The 15,783-nt window shown below is 44.2% G+C and overlaps 2 protein-coding genes across 6 annotated transcripts in view; both read right to left on the bottom strand.

Annotated features, from left to right (window-relative positions):
• Window positions 1-171: 171 nt before the first annotated feature.
• LOC103154936 (ubinuclein-2-like) overlaps window positions 172-15,783 on the bottom strand; it is a 20,333-nt gene continuing 4,721 nt past the window's right edge. For 2 of the 5 annotated variants that reach the window (XM_007576413.2, XM_007576411.2), the window contains exons 7-17: window positions 6,576-6,646; window positions 6,326-6,455; window positions 6,024-6,130; window positions 5,817-5,927; window positions 5,537-5,680; window positions 5,388-5,438; window positions 5,251-5,293; window positions 3,168-4,466; window positions 2,091-2,298; window positions 1,681-1,749; window positions 172-816 (exon numbers count right to left, since the gene is read on the bottom strand). In XM_007576413.2, the coding sequence (XP_007576475.1) occupies window positions 770-816; window positions 1,681-1,749; window positions 2,091-2,298; window positions 3,168-4,466; window positions 5,251-5,293; window positions 5,388-5,438; window positions 5,537-5,680; window positions 5,817-5,927; window positions 6,024-6,130; window positions 6,326-6,455; window positions 6,576-6,646 (2,280 nt within the window). In that variant the 3' untranslated portion in view covers window positions 172-769. Of the gene's footprint in view, window positions 817-1,680; window positions 1,750-2,090; window positions 2,299-3,167; window positions 4,467-5,250; window positions 5,294-5,387; window positions 5,439-5,536; window positions 5,681-5,816; window positions 5,928-6,023; window positions 6,131-6,325; window positions 6,456-6,575; window positions 6,647-7,123; window positions 7,632-7,957; window positions 8,065-8,148; window positions 8,275-8,392; window positions 8,495-9,196; window positions 9,326-10,959; window positions 11,866-15,783 lie in introns of those variants that run through there. The other 3 variants (XM_016663185.1, XM_007576409.2, XM_016663186.1) reach the window with 3 other exon arrangements.
• The window catches only part of LOC103154959 (40S ribosomal protein SA-like), a 1,714-nt gene continuing 73 nt past the window's right edge, over window positions 14,143-15,783 (bottom strand). Inside the window, exons 2-6 of the mRNA XM_007576453.1 lie at window positions 15,389-15,656; window positions 15,113-15,241; window positions 14,865-15,024; window positions 14,363-14,398; window positions 14,143-14,282 (exon numbers count right to left, since the gene is read on the bottom strand). Of these exons, the coding sequence (XP_007576515.1) occupies window positions 14,182-14,282; window positions 14,363-14,398; window positions 14,865-15,024; window positions 15,113-15,241; window positions 15,389-15,656 (694 nt within the window). The 3' untranslated portion in view covers window positions 14,143-14,181. The remainder of the gene's footprint in view (window positions 14,283-14,362; window positions 14,399-14,864; window positions 15,025-15,112; window positions 15,242-15,388; window positions 15,657-15,783) is intronic.

Below are 15,783 nucleotides of genomic sequence, written 5' to 3' on the forward strand. Positions count from 1 at the left end.
GTAATAAATATACATTTAGTTTAGAGGGGGGAAAAAAAAGCTAAGAGCTGTCAAAAGCATTTAAATAGACATTTACAAGGTGTACCTAAATGCACCATGACAGCTCAGAAGTGTTATTGAACAGCTAATAGGTCACATTTTCAAACTCGGCTGAAATATTTAACGATGGCATCACATTGAGGATCAAAGACTTTAATTAAAAGTAGGCTTATGTACTATACAGAAACAAACGTATCGAAGAATTCAAGTACATTTGAAAACATGTACATCTCTTAAAAAAGCTCAAATTCAATTTGCAGTTTACATTTCTTACAGGTTTCAGTGATAATTACATTAGGATATTTTTTTCATTTTGCTTTAAAAAACAGCACCAAGTAGACAAACTGACCATGCATCAGAGTGGGAGACATCCAGAAAGGCACACGGTCCGGTCCGGCAGCAGGACCAGAACCTTCATGCACACAGCTACACTCGCCTCCGAATCCCATTCATTACCTCTCCCTGTCCACAGTGATATAGGTCTATTATGTAAACATTGACAAACTATTTGCCTTCTCTACAAAGGTGTTATAAAATAGTTTTTTTTTTAAAAAAGAAGTTATTTGACTGTGGCGCTGAGCTGATTTCATGAGGTGAAGCCCATTCAGTCCCACACCCTTGTTAAGCATGATCTGTTCCAGATTTCTTCTCTCTTTTAACCCCCCCGCCCCCGGCTTCGCATTATTGGTGGCACCGACGGGATTTTGACAGGCGCAAAAATCAATCCGGATCATAGAGTCTTCCTCTTAGTGTCGCCTCCTTGGCTCTGACTGACGTCTGAAGAAGAAGAAAGTAGAAAAAAGTGAAGAAGAGTTGGATGTGATGCAAATAAAGAAATTTGGAAGCACTCCTGGTAAAGATGTGGTAAATGATATTACTGTAACAGAAGATATACAAAAAAAACAACCTTTAACTTAAGCCGTTTATTTGGATTTTGTGTTTGTAAGTGCTGATATTAATGTATTAATCCTGGGTTCTCTTCTCTCTTCGGATCACTCCACAGATTTTCTACTTAGGTGAAACGTGGAGGACGGTTGATTTTGTGAACTGGTAAACCAGTTCTGAGCTAAATTAGTAACTTTTGGATCGTCATGTTAAGATCGATCCAATTATGACAAAGTTCTCGCTCAATTTTTTAAATTTTCTAGATGTTTTTAAGCCTCGATGCCAGCTTGGCATCTTTTAGGACAAACAGGAGGGAAGGAAATTAAGACAAGAGGGGAAATGAAGGAGGGAAAATTAAGGAGGACAAAGAAAAGAAACTTAAGAAAGAATCAATGTAGGACAGAAAATATAAAGAAGGTAAGACAGTGAGGTACAGAAAGAAAGAAAGAAAGAGAAAATAGAGGATAATCAAAGGAAAAGAAAGAAAAGATGAAGGTTGGATGTTTGTTTTTTTTTCAGTTGTACATTTGCTACTGGAGTACAAGATGACTTTACCTTTCCACATCTTTACAAGTTTGTACCAATAAATGTGATAAAGTGAAGGGGACGACAACAAAAATAATTCCGCCAAGACATGCTGCCACCGACAGATGAGAACAGAACCGGACAGCCCGAAACGAACAACACCAGACACTAAAACAGAAACGGCTGAAGAGATGGAGCAGGCGTCGAGGTACAGGAAGGGTCCGGTTTTACCTGAGAAAGCGAGCTGCAAGTGAGGAGGCAGAGCAACCTGAGACCCTGACTGGAGACTCTTATACAGATCTGAGGAGACAGGACAGGGCGACGAGGAGGGGGAGGAACAGGTGCGACACAAACAGGAGAGATGAAAGAGAGGAGGGAGGAAGAGAAGGGATGCAACAGCCAGACATCAGGGAAGAAGCAGGAAGGAGGACAGGAGAAGATGTGGGAGATGAACAAAATGAAATATAGTCAAACATTAATTACATTCAGACAAACAATATGGTGATCCAACAAATGATGCCAACGTACAACATTAAACGGGGCCTTCAGGAGACCTGAGACGACAGCAGAGCAACACACTGACTGTCCCACAAACAGGAAAAAAAACTTTTTCATGGATTTTCTTAGTGTGCGACACTCACTCTGGGTCAGGGTGGAGAACGCTGCGCTGTTACTGGCCGCCGAGCTGCTGGTCGCCGTATTGGAGCCTCCCGTGCCCAGCTGGGACAGGTTCAGCATGGGGGACAAGTGGAACGGCAGGGACACAGGCACCAGGCCCCCCAGCATCCCGAACCCCAGGGGGAGGGACGAGGCCGAGCCGAGCAGGCCGCCACTTCCTGTCGTGGAGACCTGGACGGAAAGATGTTCAGTTAGAGAAACATGGACTGGGGTAAGGGTAAAACCTGCACACGGTTGGGTCAACATTTCTTGAATGACCCGGACCTCTGACCCACTGAAACCCATGATGGTACGCAACCGTAAAGGGCTCAACGCACAGGAAGTTTCAAGTTCCTATGAAACAATCCTACACAAAACTCATGACAATCCTACTCCAGCTAATCAACCGGCGAAATTTGTGTGTGAGAAATTTCGAGCTCGTACACATGCAGGCGAGTGATGTCACACATGAAAGTTGAAAAATGTTCAACTTCATGGGTTAAAGCAGGCCTACGGAAAGCCTGCTGGGTCATATACATGTGAGCATTTCACCTTGCTCTGACTCAACTTTGAGGCGTATAAAACAAATAAAATATGTGATGTTAACACTTTGAATACCATCAAAAAGTCACAGGTCAGTGACACAAAATACAACATCAACTGCGTAAAATAGCTGTTTGTGGCTTCTGTTACGGCGCAAAAATATCTACAAACACAGACGCACAGTCACTTGTGGAGAACAAGCGACTGTGGCTTCATCGCACAAGTTCCATATGAAAGTGGTTGAGAGGGAGCAAAGGTACGTCTCGTGTGTTCGGTTCAACCCAAATGGCAGCAAAAGGTGAAAGTTTTTAGCCACTGGCGCGATCGTGACAATTGGACATTTTTTAACTTTCGCTAGCCCACAGACATGTCGACCAGCTTGAAATTTCGGCGGTGCCTTGACTGGAGGAGGACAAGAGACTGTCGACTCATCTCAAGTAGGAAATGTGTGGAGAGGGAACAACGTCGCCTCTCGTGTTTCAAGCCCTTTAGACGAGTTTTTAAACCAGAACACAAACCTGCGGTAGCTGAGACGAGACCGATGACAATGGAACAGACACGACAGGCTTGACCCCCTGAGGTGTCCCGCCCACAGTCCTCTGACGCTGGCCCTGGGTCACCGAGGCCGCAGCTGCTGCTGCGGGGGAGGCACTGCTTCCTGAATGCTTGCTCATAGATGAGGTGTTTATAAGGCTGGTGTTGGTGGCGCTGATAACGCCTGGGGTCTTTTGGCTGCTGGAAGGAGTGTAGCTGCCTTGACCCGACTTGGCCACTCCTCCTGAAGCACCTGAGAACGGCGGCCGGAAGCTCGCCGGGGTTTTGGGAGTGTACTGGTGTATCGAGGGGGCTGCCTGAGATCGAGGACTCTGAGAAATGGAGGGTGAGGTTTGGATGCTGGAGGTGGAGGCGGGGGAGATGGTGGGGTTGGGTGTTCGGGGGGTGAGCTTGACGATGGGTGGGATGCTGCTGTGGGAGGACTTGGTGAGGGTGGCATGCATGGGGGTGATGAAGTTGGACTGCGGCTGAGGTTGGACTCCGGATGGGGTTTGTGGAAGGGAGGAGGGCGGCTTGTTCTGGGGCGTCTGGGGCAGGCGGGGAGTCTGGAAGGTTTTGTTGATGACGAGCGAGGGGGACGTGAGGGTGTGCGGCCGAGACTGAGTCGAAGTGATGATGATTGTGTCTCCTCCACCGACTTTATTATTGCTGCTCTTAAGGAGGCCCGACGGGGGGATGGACACCCCCGTCTTTGGTCCCGGGGCCACCAGCGGAGAGGCGGTGGGCGGAGGGCGTGGCTTAGGTGAGGAAACTGAGACGGGCATGTTTGCTTTCGTCACGCCCACGCTTAAAGGTCTCTGAGTGTTCAAAACAGTGTGTCTGTTTGGCTGTGGCGTGGCCTTGACGACCCCCGCCCCCTCCACTCTCACCGGGGTCAGAGGAGATGGCGTGTTGGGGGCGGGCCGGGACAGGGCGCTGGAGGGCGATGAAGAGGTAGTGATGTAGTGAGGTGTGCTGGAGCTGGGAGTACTGACGGAGGTCTTCTTCTGCAGCTGGAGGAGAGGCGAGGCGTGGAGACCGGGGGGGTTGGCAGAGGTCTTGGGCCTTTCCGGGGAAGGCGGCGTGTCCCCCTGGGCCAAACCTTTAGCCGCGTTGCCGAGGATGGCGAGCGCCTGAGAGATGGAATCCAGGGAAGGAGCTTCGTCGGGGGAATCCAGGCATATGGTCCCCGGCGGTGACGGAGGGGGTCGCTTGGCAACCTGAGTGGCGGGGGACGGCGTTACACCAACTGAAGGTGAAGGGCGCTGAACCCATGTTACTTCCTGAAATAACAAATTAAACCCTTTTAAAAACTCATTCGCTTAATTGTGGTGATATAAACTTCAATGTACTTTATTGGAATTTTTTACTTTTTGTTATAAATATGAAGTTGAAGAACGTGATGAACATTTTTATTTCATCCTAAAAACCTCCCTGTGCTGAAACTGCAGCTGCAAGTCATTTGAGGTTGGTTATCACTGCTAACATGAGGCGGCCAATTCAACTTCTCACATTTTTATTTGTTAAAAAACAAATAAATAAAATTAGGCTTTTCCTCATATTACTTGGTTTTGGTGTGTAAATGAGCCAGAGCTCCTAGAATGTTTTCCATTTTCCAGATAAATGCCAAGATTTTGTGGAACAATGGAAATATGTTTGCGTCTAAATCAAAAAACAATTAATCTTTTTTAAAGTCTGAAGCAAATGCATTTAATCGTAAAAAAATACTGAACAAAACAAATGTGAAATATTTATAGCAGAGTAACACTCATGTTTTGTTTTCATTTAGAGCAATCAGTGTTGTTTTCTGTATTTTCATAAAAGGTGGGATGTGTTTTTCAGAAATATGCAAAAGATTCTACTGGCTTCTCACTTTGCTCTAAAATCTTAAAGAAAAAAAAATATTTTAATGTATCTTTACATTAACATAAGCATATGTTTATGAATTACACAAAATCCCAGTAAAACATGTTGAAGTTTGTGGATGTGATAAAAAGCAGAGAAGTTGAAAGGAAGGAAGTCCAGAAAAGAGATGAATTCTTGATTCACTAAATATTTCTGACTTACCTTTGGCTTGGCTTTCGGAGCTGGGACCATCTTTTTCTTCGCTCTAAAGGAAAACCAATAAAAAAAAAAAAAGTCAGCGAAAGCTAAAAGTTAACCTTTCAGTGAATAATAAGACGATTCCAAAAACAACATCTCACGTGAAGCCAGTTAGATGACCGTGAACCATGGTGCTTTCTTTGAACAGCATCCTACAAATAGAGATTAAAACAGCAGAACAATGAATCTCGGATCAAGTCTGGTTGTGTAAGATGTGACCTTGACGGGTCTCTCTGCTTCCCTCACTCACCTGGCCTGCATCCAGCCCTTGGGCCACAGAGGCTTCACCTCCGACTCCATGAAGGCTTTGAGGTAATCTTCTACAGACATCGAGTTCTTTCCCTCCAGCTCGTAGAAGCCCAGCTTCACCTGCACCAGGTTACACAGCAACGACCTACAAACCACAACACAGACCAACAACTCTCTAAACACAGAAAGGAACTTCAACTTTCACCGATTTCTTGAAGTTTGTGTGTAACGTGATAAGATATGAAAACGTTTAGCGGACACCAGTACTTTTAACTTCCGACCTGAGTTTGTCGTCCCAGATGAACTTTTTCCGGGGCCCCATGACCCTCTTCCCAGGCTTCTCGTCGTCGTCGTCTTCAGACCCATTTTTGTCTCCTTCCTCCGACTGCTGCCTGCGACCACAAGCAACAAGCAGCGCTATAGCAACCAAACGTTCTTGAAATGTTGTTTTTTTATTCATCTTTTTTTAAGCAGGACTGATTTGTTACTTTGCCACTTTGGCGATGCAGTCCATGTTGTAGCGAGCGATCTGCTCCGGCATCACACTGCACACGGCCAGCTTCAGCTTCAGGAGGGGCGTTCGAAGGCGGTCGTCCTGGGCGACAAGAGATTAGAGATGTCAGAAGTCACATGGGACATATCCAGGCCAACAGACTGGTGCTAAATATAGCCACGGTAACGGGGCACACGGCAAGCAGCTGCACACGCATATCCAGACACATTAAAGGTGTACACACGCAGTAAAACATACACACACACACAAAAATGTTTCATTTCCGTACAATCTCACCTGAACATTGAGGCTGAGCTTCTTAAGGCGTTTGAGCAGAGCCTCCTTGTTGCAGGGCACAAAGGCCTCCAGGTGAGAGTAGACGGCTGAACGCACCTCTGCAGGCTGCTCCTGAACCTGCAACTCAATGCTGATGTACAAACACACACACACACACACACACACACACACGACAGTTAGCGATACTCGCTTTCCACTTTTGCTAAAAAAAAAAAAAACACAAAACACCAACGGACTGAAAGCTACTAACTCCAGAAGGATGTTGTTCATGTCCAGAGTGAAGAACTTCTTCCGGCCTTCTTCATCGAACTGACGGGACGCCTGGTGGAGAGTCAGAAATGCTTCAAATTATGACAAAAACTTCAAGTTTTCAAGCTTAAAGGTTGGTAAATTTCACCCGATTGTGTTTCTGGTGATGTTTAAGCTTTTTATACACATTTACAAAGGGGGTTAAAAATGTGAAATCTGTGATACAGTATTAGGGCCAGGATAAGAAAAATATATGTGTGTGTGTGTATATATATATGTGTATATGTTACCACAATAACGTTTTAAAATTAACAGAGTAAAATCATATTACAAGAAGTCATAATTTTATAACTTTATAACTCTCATATTTCTACTACAACTTCCTTCAGGTGATTTTATGACTTCCTTCTCATGTGACTTTATTCTGGTAAGTTGATTAATTCTCATAAGTTTATTCATAATTCTGTCAGAGAAATCTGTACAACCCAGAAGTTTCGGTGAGAACGATGTGTGTGTGTGTGTGTGTGTGTGTTCTGATCAGCTCCGTACCGCTCTCAAGTCTTCAATGCGTTTTGCCAGCGGGCCCGGCAGTCCGCAGGGCAGCGGAGGAGGCGGGGTCATCACGCTGCCCGGCAGCGCCCGCACCGTTTTCTGCCCCGCCCCGAAGGCGCCGTTCTCCCCCTGTGACGGGCTGCCAGGCTGCGGCGAGTCCAGCATGCCAAAGTCCAGGTCGCCCATCATGTCCTGCAGGATGTCATTGTTGGCGGAGCCCAGCAGCGACATGACGGCCTGGTCGTCGGTCAGGTCCGTGATGTTGCAGTCGTTGCCGGCGGCGGCAGCCTTCGGGTGGGCGCCGACGACTGCGCCGGTGGCGCCGGGCACTTTGGTGTTGGGGCGTGGCAGGGTGGTGGCACCAGTGGCGGCCGCCAGGTTCTTCTTGCGCATCTCCTCCTTCTCCCTGGTGAAGCGGCGCAGCATGTTGGCCAGGTGCAGGGAGTCCTTCATCAGCTTCTTCCTCTTCTTCTTCTCGGGCCGGTGAACGTTCAGAGCCGAGACGCTGCTGGCAAAAACAACACGGAGTCAGAAGTGACAAAACTCTGAAAGGGTCAGGTTTCTCCACTGGGCCTCACAACTGCTTAAAAACAAAAAACAACAGCACAGAGTGAAAACTGTGGATAAAACAGGAAGAGTCGCCACAAAAAACTGATCAATACTTATCAATATCCACTGATATGAAACGCTTGTCCAGCCCTAGTTGATTTCGCATCACATTCTTCAATTTGTTTCATAAAACACTGGGGGGAAACCCAGATTTTATCATGTCCAATAAGAAACTAGATGAAAAATACTTGGTAATATTTCTGCGTCGTTGCAGAAGCTCACCCAGGCTTTGGTACTTTGTTTTTTCTGGGCTTCTTGTCCTCCAGGATGCCGCCATCTTGTTTTTTCCGTCGCTTTTTAATCGCCCGCTCCTCGCCGTCCTTCATCTTCTGTAACAGACAGAGACTGGGTTTACGGTTCGCTGCGGCGGCGGGCTTTTTGAACGCAAACGTCGCGGAGGAAAGGGAGCCGACCTTGAAGCGGTGATCGTCTGCGTTCTCCCCTTCGGAGTCGGAGGCGGCCCTGAACTGCAGCGTCCCTGTGTTGATGTAGAAGCCTCCATGTTTGGTGGTGAGGGAGGCCGGCACCAGCTCGTCGTACTGAAGCCGGCGGGGGAAAAAACAGCTAGTTTGAGCAAAGATTGTCTTTTTATTTTTTTCAGTGTAATATTTACAGTTAGCAGATTTGAGCCAATTAAGAAAACTCTGCACCACTCACGGCCTCTGAGTTGTCTATGAAGGGATCGGTTTCATCGTAGCCGTAGCCGATGTCGATCAGATCCTGCATCCTGTCCTTCTTCTTCTTCTTTGTGTTGCCTCCCTACAAACACAAGCAGATGGATCAGAAAAGCATAAATATATATATATATATCTCACAATAAAAAGAAAAAAGAAAACATTTTGCCATGCAGTCACATTTTTAAGTTGCTTTATTGTCTGTAACTACTAAATAATATCAGGAGCTAAATTATCGGACCAATTCTTTGCTCTTTTTCTTCTCCATATTAATTGAAAACTTCTCGAAAAACCTTCACGGATTATAGAGAAAAGAAATGAGGAAACTGAGAAAAAAAGAAAAAAGATGGGGAATGAAACAAAGAAGGAATGAAAATAAGGAAAGAAAAAGAAATGAGGAACAAGAGAAAAATAAAACAAGCATGAAATCATATTAGAAGAGAAAGGAGTCACTTCTGGTTTATTGGAACAGTTCAACTTAAATAGAGAAATGTTTTTGTTTTTTTTTTATGAAATTTGATGAATAACATCAGAACAATAAGCCTTCCTTTACTGACATTCATTATCTGAGGACACAGAAAGCAAAAAGTAATCAACTGATCAAACTTTGCATTTACTTAATTAAGTTTGTTTTACTTAAACTTAATGTGTTCGACCAATTAAACTAATTCATCTCAATGTAGCGTTCACTGGTTCAGTCCTAATTTATGTCCACGCGCGCACACACACACACACACACACACACACACACACACACACACACACACACACAAGTGAATCTGCTTACATATTTGCTCTCAAACTTCCTGGCCAGCTCCTCCACCTCCCTCCTCTCCTTCTCATCATCAGCAAACGGGTCGCTGGGATCCAGCGGAGGGGCGAGGCCTTTAGGAACTGTGGGACCTGCAGGCTTTACCTGACGGAGAGGAAGACAGCCGAGCTTTCAGTTTGGTTTTTAAAAACATTATAAATCTAAAAAGATTTAAAAAAAATAAATATTTGCAGATCTCATAAGATTTGAAACACTTGGATCCTTCTCAGTTTTGACTAAATGTGGCTCCTGGGTATCAGGAAAACACACTGAAACTGTGAATGCAGCATGGAGCTCTGCTACACTAGAATCTGATTGGTTCTTTTTCCAGACTTTCCTTTCATTATTTTGTTTGCTTTTGCTCTGTTTGGACCTGGTTCTGGATGTTGTGCAGCTGCAAAGATTTTGCTCTTCCTTTTTTTTTTTTTTTTTTTAATAAAAGGAATGATGCGTAACTATGGCAACAATGCCTTGTTTTTTACAACTGGTCAGCATCTCAAAAGCAAAAATAACACCTGGCGGTCACGAAACCGTTGTGCAGCAGTCTTCAGTCAGAGGCTTTTTCAGACTCACTGCAAAACTGTCTGCTGCTGGAGACGGGGTCCCCATCCACAACGACATGAGATACGACATCTCATTTCTGTTTGGGATTGATGAAGTTTTATTTCATTGAATTGAATTTCACACACAAAGCTTTAATATGACTTCTAAGTTCAAGTTTTTATATAGAAGCAGAATATAAATAGACGTACTTTAAAGAACCGATTATTTATATGCTTTATGTGAGGTCACCTTCCTGAACCTGCTGGACCGCCAGTCTAGACTCTTTTTAAACCTAAAACTGGTTTTCTTCCATCCATATTGTAAAAAAAAACAAACAAAAAAAACAACACTAACTGGATTCCTGTCCTCGCTTTAGAAAAGAACCCCCATAGCATGATGCTGCCAACACATTGTGACTCGTTTCCACAGCTTTCTCCATTTTGAGATGCTAGGCGACTTCTGAAGGCAACTGTTTGGGGTAATTTAGTCTGATATTAAAATGTAATGTTCTCCTTTTCAATTCACAGTAATGCACTACATCGTCACGCTCTAAAATCTCAAAATGTATATTTTGTAGTTGTGGAAATATGTTAAAAATCCAAATAAAAGCTCATAGAAATTATCATTGATTCAACAGCATAATCATGATAAAAAGCAACATTTTGGAGAGCTGATGAATAATAACGCTGTTATTATTCCTCGTTAGAAGTGCAGGAGGGGCTGACATGTTATCAGAAACCCCCCCAGTAAACAAGCGGCACATTTCAACATGACAGCGGCCACAAGAGGGGCCATCCCGGTCTGAGCACCTCCTGTAAATTTACCTCCAAACATGCAGCACATGTCTCTGGAGGCTTTTAAAGAAAAAAAAAGTCAGATTTTTCTTCTGCGTAAACAAAGGGACTAATAATGTAAAGCTACTTTAAAAGACTCAAAGTGAAGTTTCTTCAAACTGCTCAATCTCACCGTGCTTTGTTTTTGTGCGCTTCTGTGAATATATGAATGTTTTTTTGTTTTTTTTGTTGCTTTCATGAAACTTATTACCCGGCATAAATACAGTTGTTTGACGTTTTCCGCCCGATTAAGCAGATAAATAGTACTTAAAACAACAGCGGAGTAGAGAGTACAGCAGACGGAAGCTTCACTGTAAAACTGTCCCTGTTGCCATCATGGAGTCATGTTTGTTGGTGTCTAACCTGAGAAGGAGTTGACTGGACCAGCTCGCCGTAGTTGAACTCGGAGGAGCCCCTCTCGTTCGGCTCGCTCAGCGTCAGGCTGAGGCGGACGGTGGGCTTCGTCTCCCCGCCGTCGGTGTCGCTTCCTCCTTTGGCGTTGCCGAACAGAGCTCCTCCGGAACCTCCCGACCCGACCGCAGCTGCACCTCCACCTCCATCTTTCCCCAAAGTGATGTCGGCGGCCTCGTCCTCGCGGCGGCGTTTCTTGTTGGACTCCGGGGTCTGCTGCTGCTGCGGCGGCGGCGGAGCGCTGAAGGAGGAGATGGTGACGAACGGCACTTTCCTCGGCTCTGCCATTTGGCGCTCTGCGCTCCGGCGGGCTCGTCAACCGGGGAGGTGGGGAGGAGGGGGAGAGCGGCAGCTGCTGGGAGAGCTCAACCGGGGAGTCTCGACGAGCGCTGCTAGCTAGTTAGCTTATTCGGAATGAGTGCTCCGGGGCAACACAGCGACTTTATTCGCCTCTCAACTCGCTGTAATCCATGTAGTATTGTCCGTGGCTCTGCCCCGCCGCCTACGAGGGTCTTAAACATAAAGAAATCGCAATTTGGAGTATTTCCATGGAACTGGTGTTTAGCTACAACAGAGAAGATTTTGAAGTAGCCATCTTGGTCGTTATTATCATTATTCAGAGGCAGGGCGTATGAAAAGAAAGAGGAAGGGGAACCGCCATTGGCCAATGGCAGCACCGGAACACGCCCACCTGACAGATAAGCGCGAATGTGGCGGAGATGATTGTTCTGAGCAGGCGCGATGTTTGGGAGCCTTCCGGGGGCTGCATGGAGGAGCTCCGTCTGGGATAACATTGTGCCAATAATGATGAAATATACTTCTCTAGTTTTGTATGAGCTGCATATAAGTATTAACTGTAAAATTAAATAAATATGTGCTCAGATACCAAAACGCTCAACGATAATAATTGTTTTACACAAACACACAGGACTGTTTCGGCCCTTCACACAGAAGTTATTGGCAGATGCACCAGTGATATAGCGGGTCAAAAGGTTACTGTCCGATAAAGCTATTACTTACTTGTGTGTATAATTATTGTATAAAATATTTTTAAAACATCAAAATTATTATGGAGGACCAAAACCGACATAATAAGAAATTAAAGAAGAAACATATATTCTGATAAGAAATAAAAGCATAAATATATATTTAGTTTTTCCTTTTCCTTACACATGAGTTTCCGTCAAGAAAAATAGATATTTTGCTTTGCCTTTTTTGCTTCTCCTTTTTCTGCTCGCTGTATTTTCGTTTGCTGTTTTTTGCTGCACTGTTATGTTAATGAGGAGAGCTGCCTTCTATGTCTACTATTGGCCAATAGAGCTTTGGAACCAACGTCACTGCGTCAGACGTTGCGGGCGTTTAGGTGCAGTCGCTCGGTGCCATCTTTGCAGGCCACAGACCAAAACAAACTTTATCCCGGTGGTATTGTTGTGTTACTGACTGAAGTGAAGTTAGTTTCGAGTTGGATATTGGATTTTCCGTTTAGCTCAAGGTTCATCCGATTTATGAATGCTATTTTCGGCCAGCTATTCTCTAGCTCCCTCCTAACTGCTTGGAGGTTCACTTCACTCCAGTCAGTAACACAATAAAACCACCAGGATGAAGTTTGTTTTGGTGTGTGGCCTGCAAAGATGGCACCGAGCGACTGCACCTAAACGCCTCACAATGTCTGAGGCAGTGACGTTGGTTCCAAAGCTCTATTGGCCAATAGTAGACATAGAAGAGAGCTCTCCTCATTAACATAACGATGCAGCAGAAAAACAACAAGCAAAACAGCAAACGGAGAAACAGCAAGAAGAAAGTGGAGAAGCAAAAAAGGCAAAGCAAAATATCTATTTTTCTTTACGGAAACTCGTGTAAGGAAAAGGAAAAGCTAAATATATATTTCTTCTTTTATTTATATATGTCAGATATATATTTATTCTTTTATTTGTATATTTATTCTTTTATTTATTACTATGTCGGTTTTGGTCCTCCATAAATTACTACATACAGAATAAATGTTTTTTTAAAAAAAATAAAGAATACACTTATTGTTCGCAAGTTAATTTAAGCTGTCTCTGATCCTACTATCTGACTAATCACAGTGTCATTTCATAAATAAATCATTAGTTCCTAAATGTATCACTAAGTCACTGAAATTAAAAGGATATGTTTAAATACATGTGTAAAAAATTATGGATGGCATAATCTATTTTATTAATGAAAAGAAAATGAAATGTATAATTATTCCACTATATTTTTTTTTCCACTGAATGCTATGCTCAGTCTGAATATGCTGTGAAGATTAAATAGATGTCTGGTGGAATTTGGTAGACCTGGAACAGCACCTAGTTTACACTAGAGCTGTCCAAACCTTTTTACTACATGAGCTAACTTTTTTTGCTCTTCAATAATAGATTATACTTTGTTGCTACTTCAGTGGTACAATATTCTGGGTACAATGTTCAATCACCAAGGGTCTCAGTTTGTAGATTACTAGACATTCACCAACACAAGGCATTCAGTTTATCTGCCAGTAGTTTGCACTTTTTTCAAACTATGGCTACCTGGATGGAACATTCAGCTGACCCGGCTGAATGTTGGGTAACTGATTTACACTCCAGGTTTTACTGCCAAGTCCAGATCAGCACAAATTCTACCAACTTCATGTCTTTATGCAAACACCTGAGCTTCTTCAGATTACTTTAACAGGAATAAACTGGGTTTGGCTGCAAAGTTCAGAATACGTGATGAAGGTTTGATCAATTATTGACTATAGACTCAGTAGCTCACTTAAAGGATAGTAAAAAAAATTATATATATTTTTAAATCTGCTTTCATTTAAATTTGTTTTGTGTTTATTGAAGCATTTTGACTATCTTGAAAGTTTCTTAAATTAAGTTTTACTCTATTTGTGCCCTGAAATGATATTTGGGTGCCAAAAAAGATTAAATACAGTGAGAAATCTGGTCAACATCAAACTGTCAAAACCAGAAAGTGCTCCGTTTTTGTTTTTTTAAATTTTGTCAGAAGATGACATCATACTCATCATTTCCAACAACCTCTCTAGTAAAAAGCTTCATTTATCCATCTGAAATGATGGGAAACTTGAATTTAGCAGGTTTTAGAGAACAAAAAACAAAAACATGCGAGTCAAAGTGTAACACTTTTATTGTTGCTGTGTTTGCTGGTTTAAGACCAGTCGGAGGTGGTGCCGCCCCAGTCAGAAGCCTGAGCGGTGGGAGCGGTGGACCAGTCGTCTGTGGCGGGCTGGGTGCTCCAGTCTTCGGCAGCTGGAAGACAGAGGTCAAACAGAGGTCAGTGAGCAGCAGGAACCACTGACCTGCATGTAAAGGAGAAGCTCTGAACTCACCAGTGTAGGTCTCTCCGGTCTTGACGGGAGCAGCAGCTGTAACGACACAACCAGTTTTAGACAACAGAAGAAGAATCAAAGAATCAGAACTAGGACTGAAACGAAAGATTTATCGACTACTGAAATAATCGTAAACTCATTTTAGTGATTGTCCACTGGAGTATACAGATCCTATCCAATTATTAATTAGTAAATGTAAAAATGAATCACCAGATCAGCCCTACACTGTGTTGATCAGGCAGAAGAAGACGAGCTTTTCACATGTTAGGGTTCTTTTAGCTGCCGATGCTACAAGTTATTCTGAAAAAATATTTCTAAAAAGTTATTGAATTGCTTATTTGTATCTATAAAGTTATTTCTAATACGGTCTGAAAACCGCTTATAAATGAAAAATCTACAAAATGTACAGATTGTTTTTTTTTATCTGATGGTCAGGATCATTGAATAATAAAACAGAGGTTGTTTGAAGGCCTGATCAGAACTCGTTTTAAAAGCAGGCTACCTGCAGGGAACTGCTGGATGGGCACAGAGGGAACGGCGACGCCCTCGGACCAGTCGGTCACCTCAGGCTGGGTGAACTCAGCCTGCGGGGCGGTCCATTCGCCCTGGAACTCCTCCTTCACCACCGCCTTCTCGGCTGCGGCCTGCTCCTCCTTCTCGATCTGAAACGAGTTTCAAATCAGAACGCAGCTTAGCTCCGCAACATCCAGACAGCTAAGTGATCGTAGCGAGGCGCTGCGCTCCTCCTACCTCCTCAGGGTCTCTGTAGAAGTACAGATCAGGCATGACCTCCCACGGGTGTTCCCTGGAGATGGTTCCCCTCATCCGCAGAACCTCCCTGGCCAACATCCACCACATCAGACCCACAGAGTGGTGACCCTGAAATGCAGAAAGTCATTAAAACATCACACAGCCTGCATACACGCTCTGCAACATGACGTCATGAAAACAGAACAACAGCATTGTGCCCGTGTGTAAAATGTCTGAAGTGTACACAATGACACTTCTCTAAGCTCCGCCCCTCACCTTGTTGTTGCAGGGGATGGCGATGTCCACGTATCTCAGTGGGGAGTCGGTGTTGCACAGGGCGATGGTGGGGATGTTGACGTAGGACGCTTCGGTCAGCGGCTGGTGGTCAGCACGAGGGTCCGTCACAATCAGGAGGCGGGGCTCCCTGAAGGCCGCCTGGATCTGATTGGTGAACGTGCCGGGAGTGAAGCGGCCATGGAAGGTGGTGGCTCCGGTGGCCGAGGCGAACTTCAGCACAGCCCTCTGCACAGGAAACGCAACAACGCTTCAGGAAACGCGCATTTGTGTTTGTAATGTTTGTTACAAATTTTTGAAGAATTTGATACAAAAACTTTGATTTTAACTTAGTTAATCACAGATAACTGATGCTATACAAACACAAAAAATAAAAA

This window comes from Poecilia formosa, unplaced genomic scaffold, assembly GCF_000485575.1.
Source record: "Poecilia formosa unplaced genomic scaffold, Poecilia_formosa-5.1.2 Scaffold407, whole genome shotgun sequence".
In the NCBI taxonomy this organism is placed as follows: domain Eukaryota; kingdom Metazoa; phylum Chordata; class Actinopteri; order Cyprinodontiformes; family Poeciliidae; genus Poecilia; species Poecilia formosa.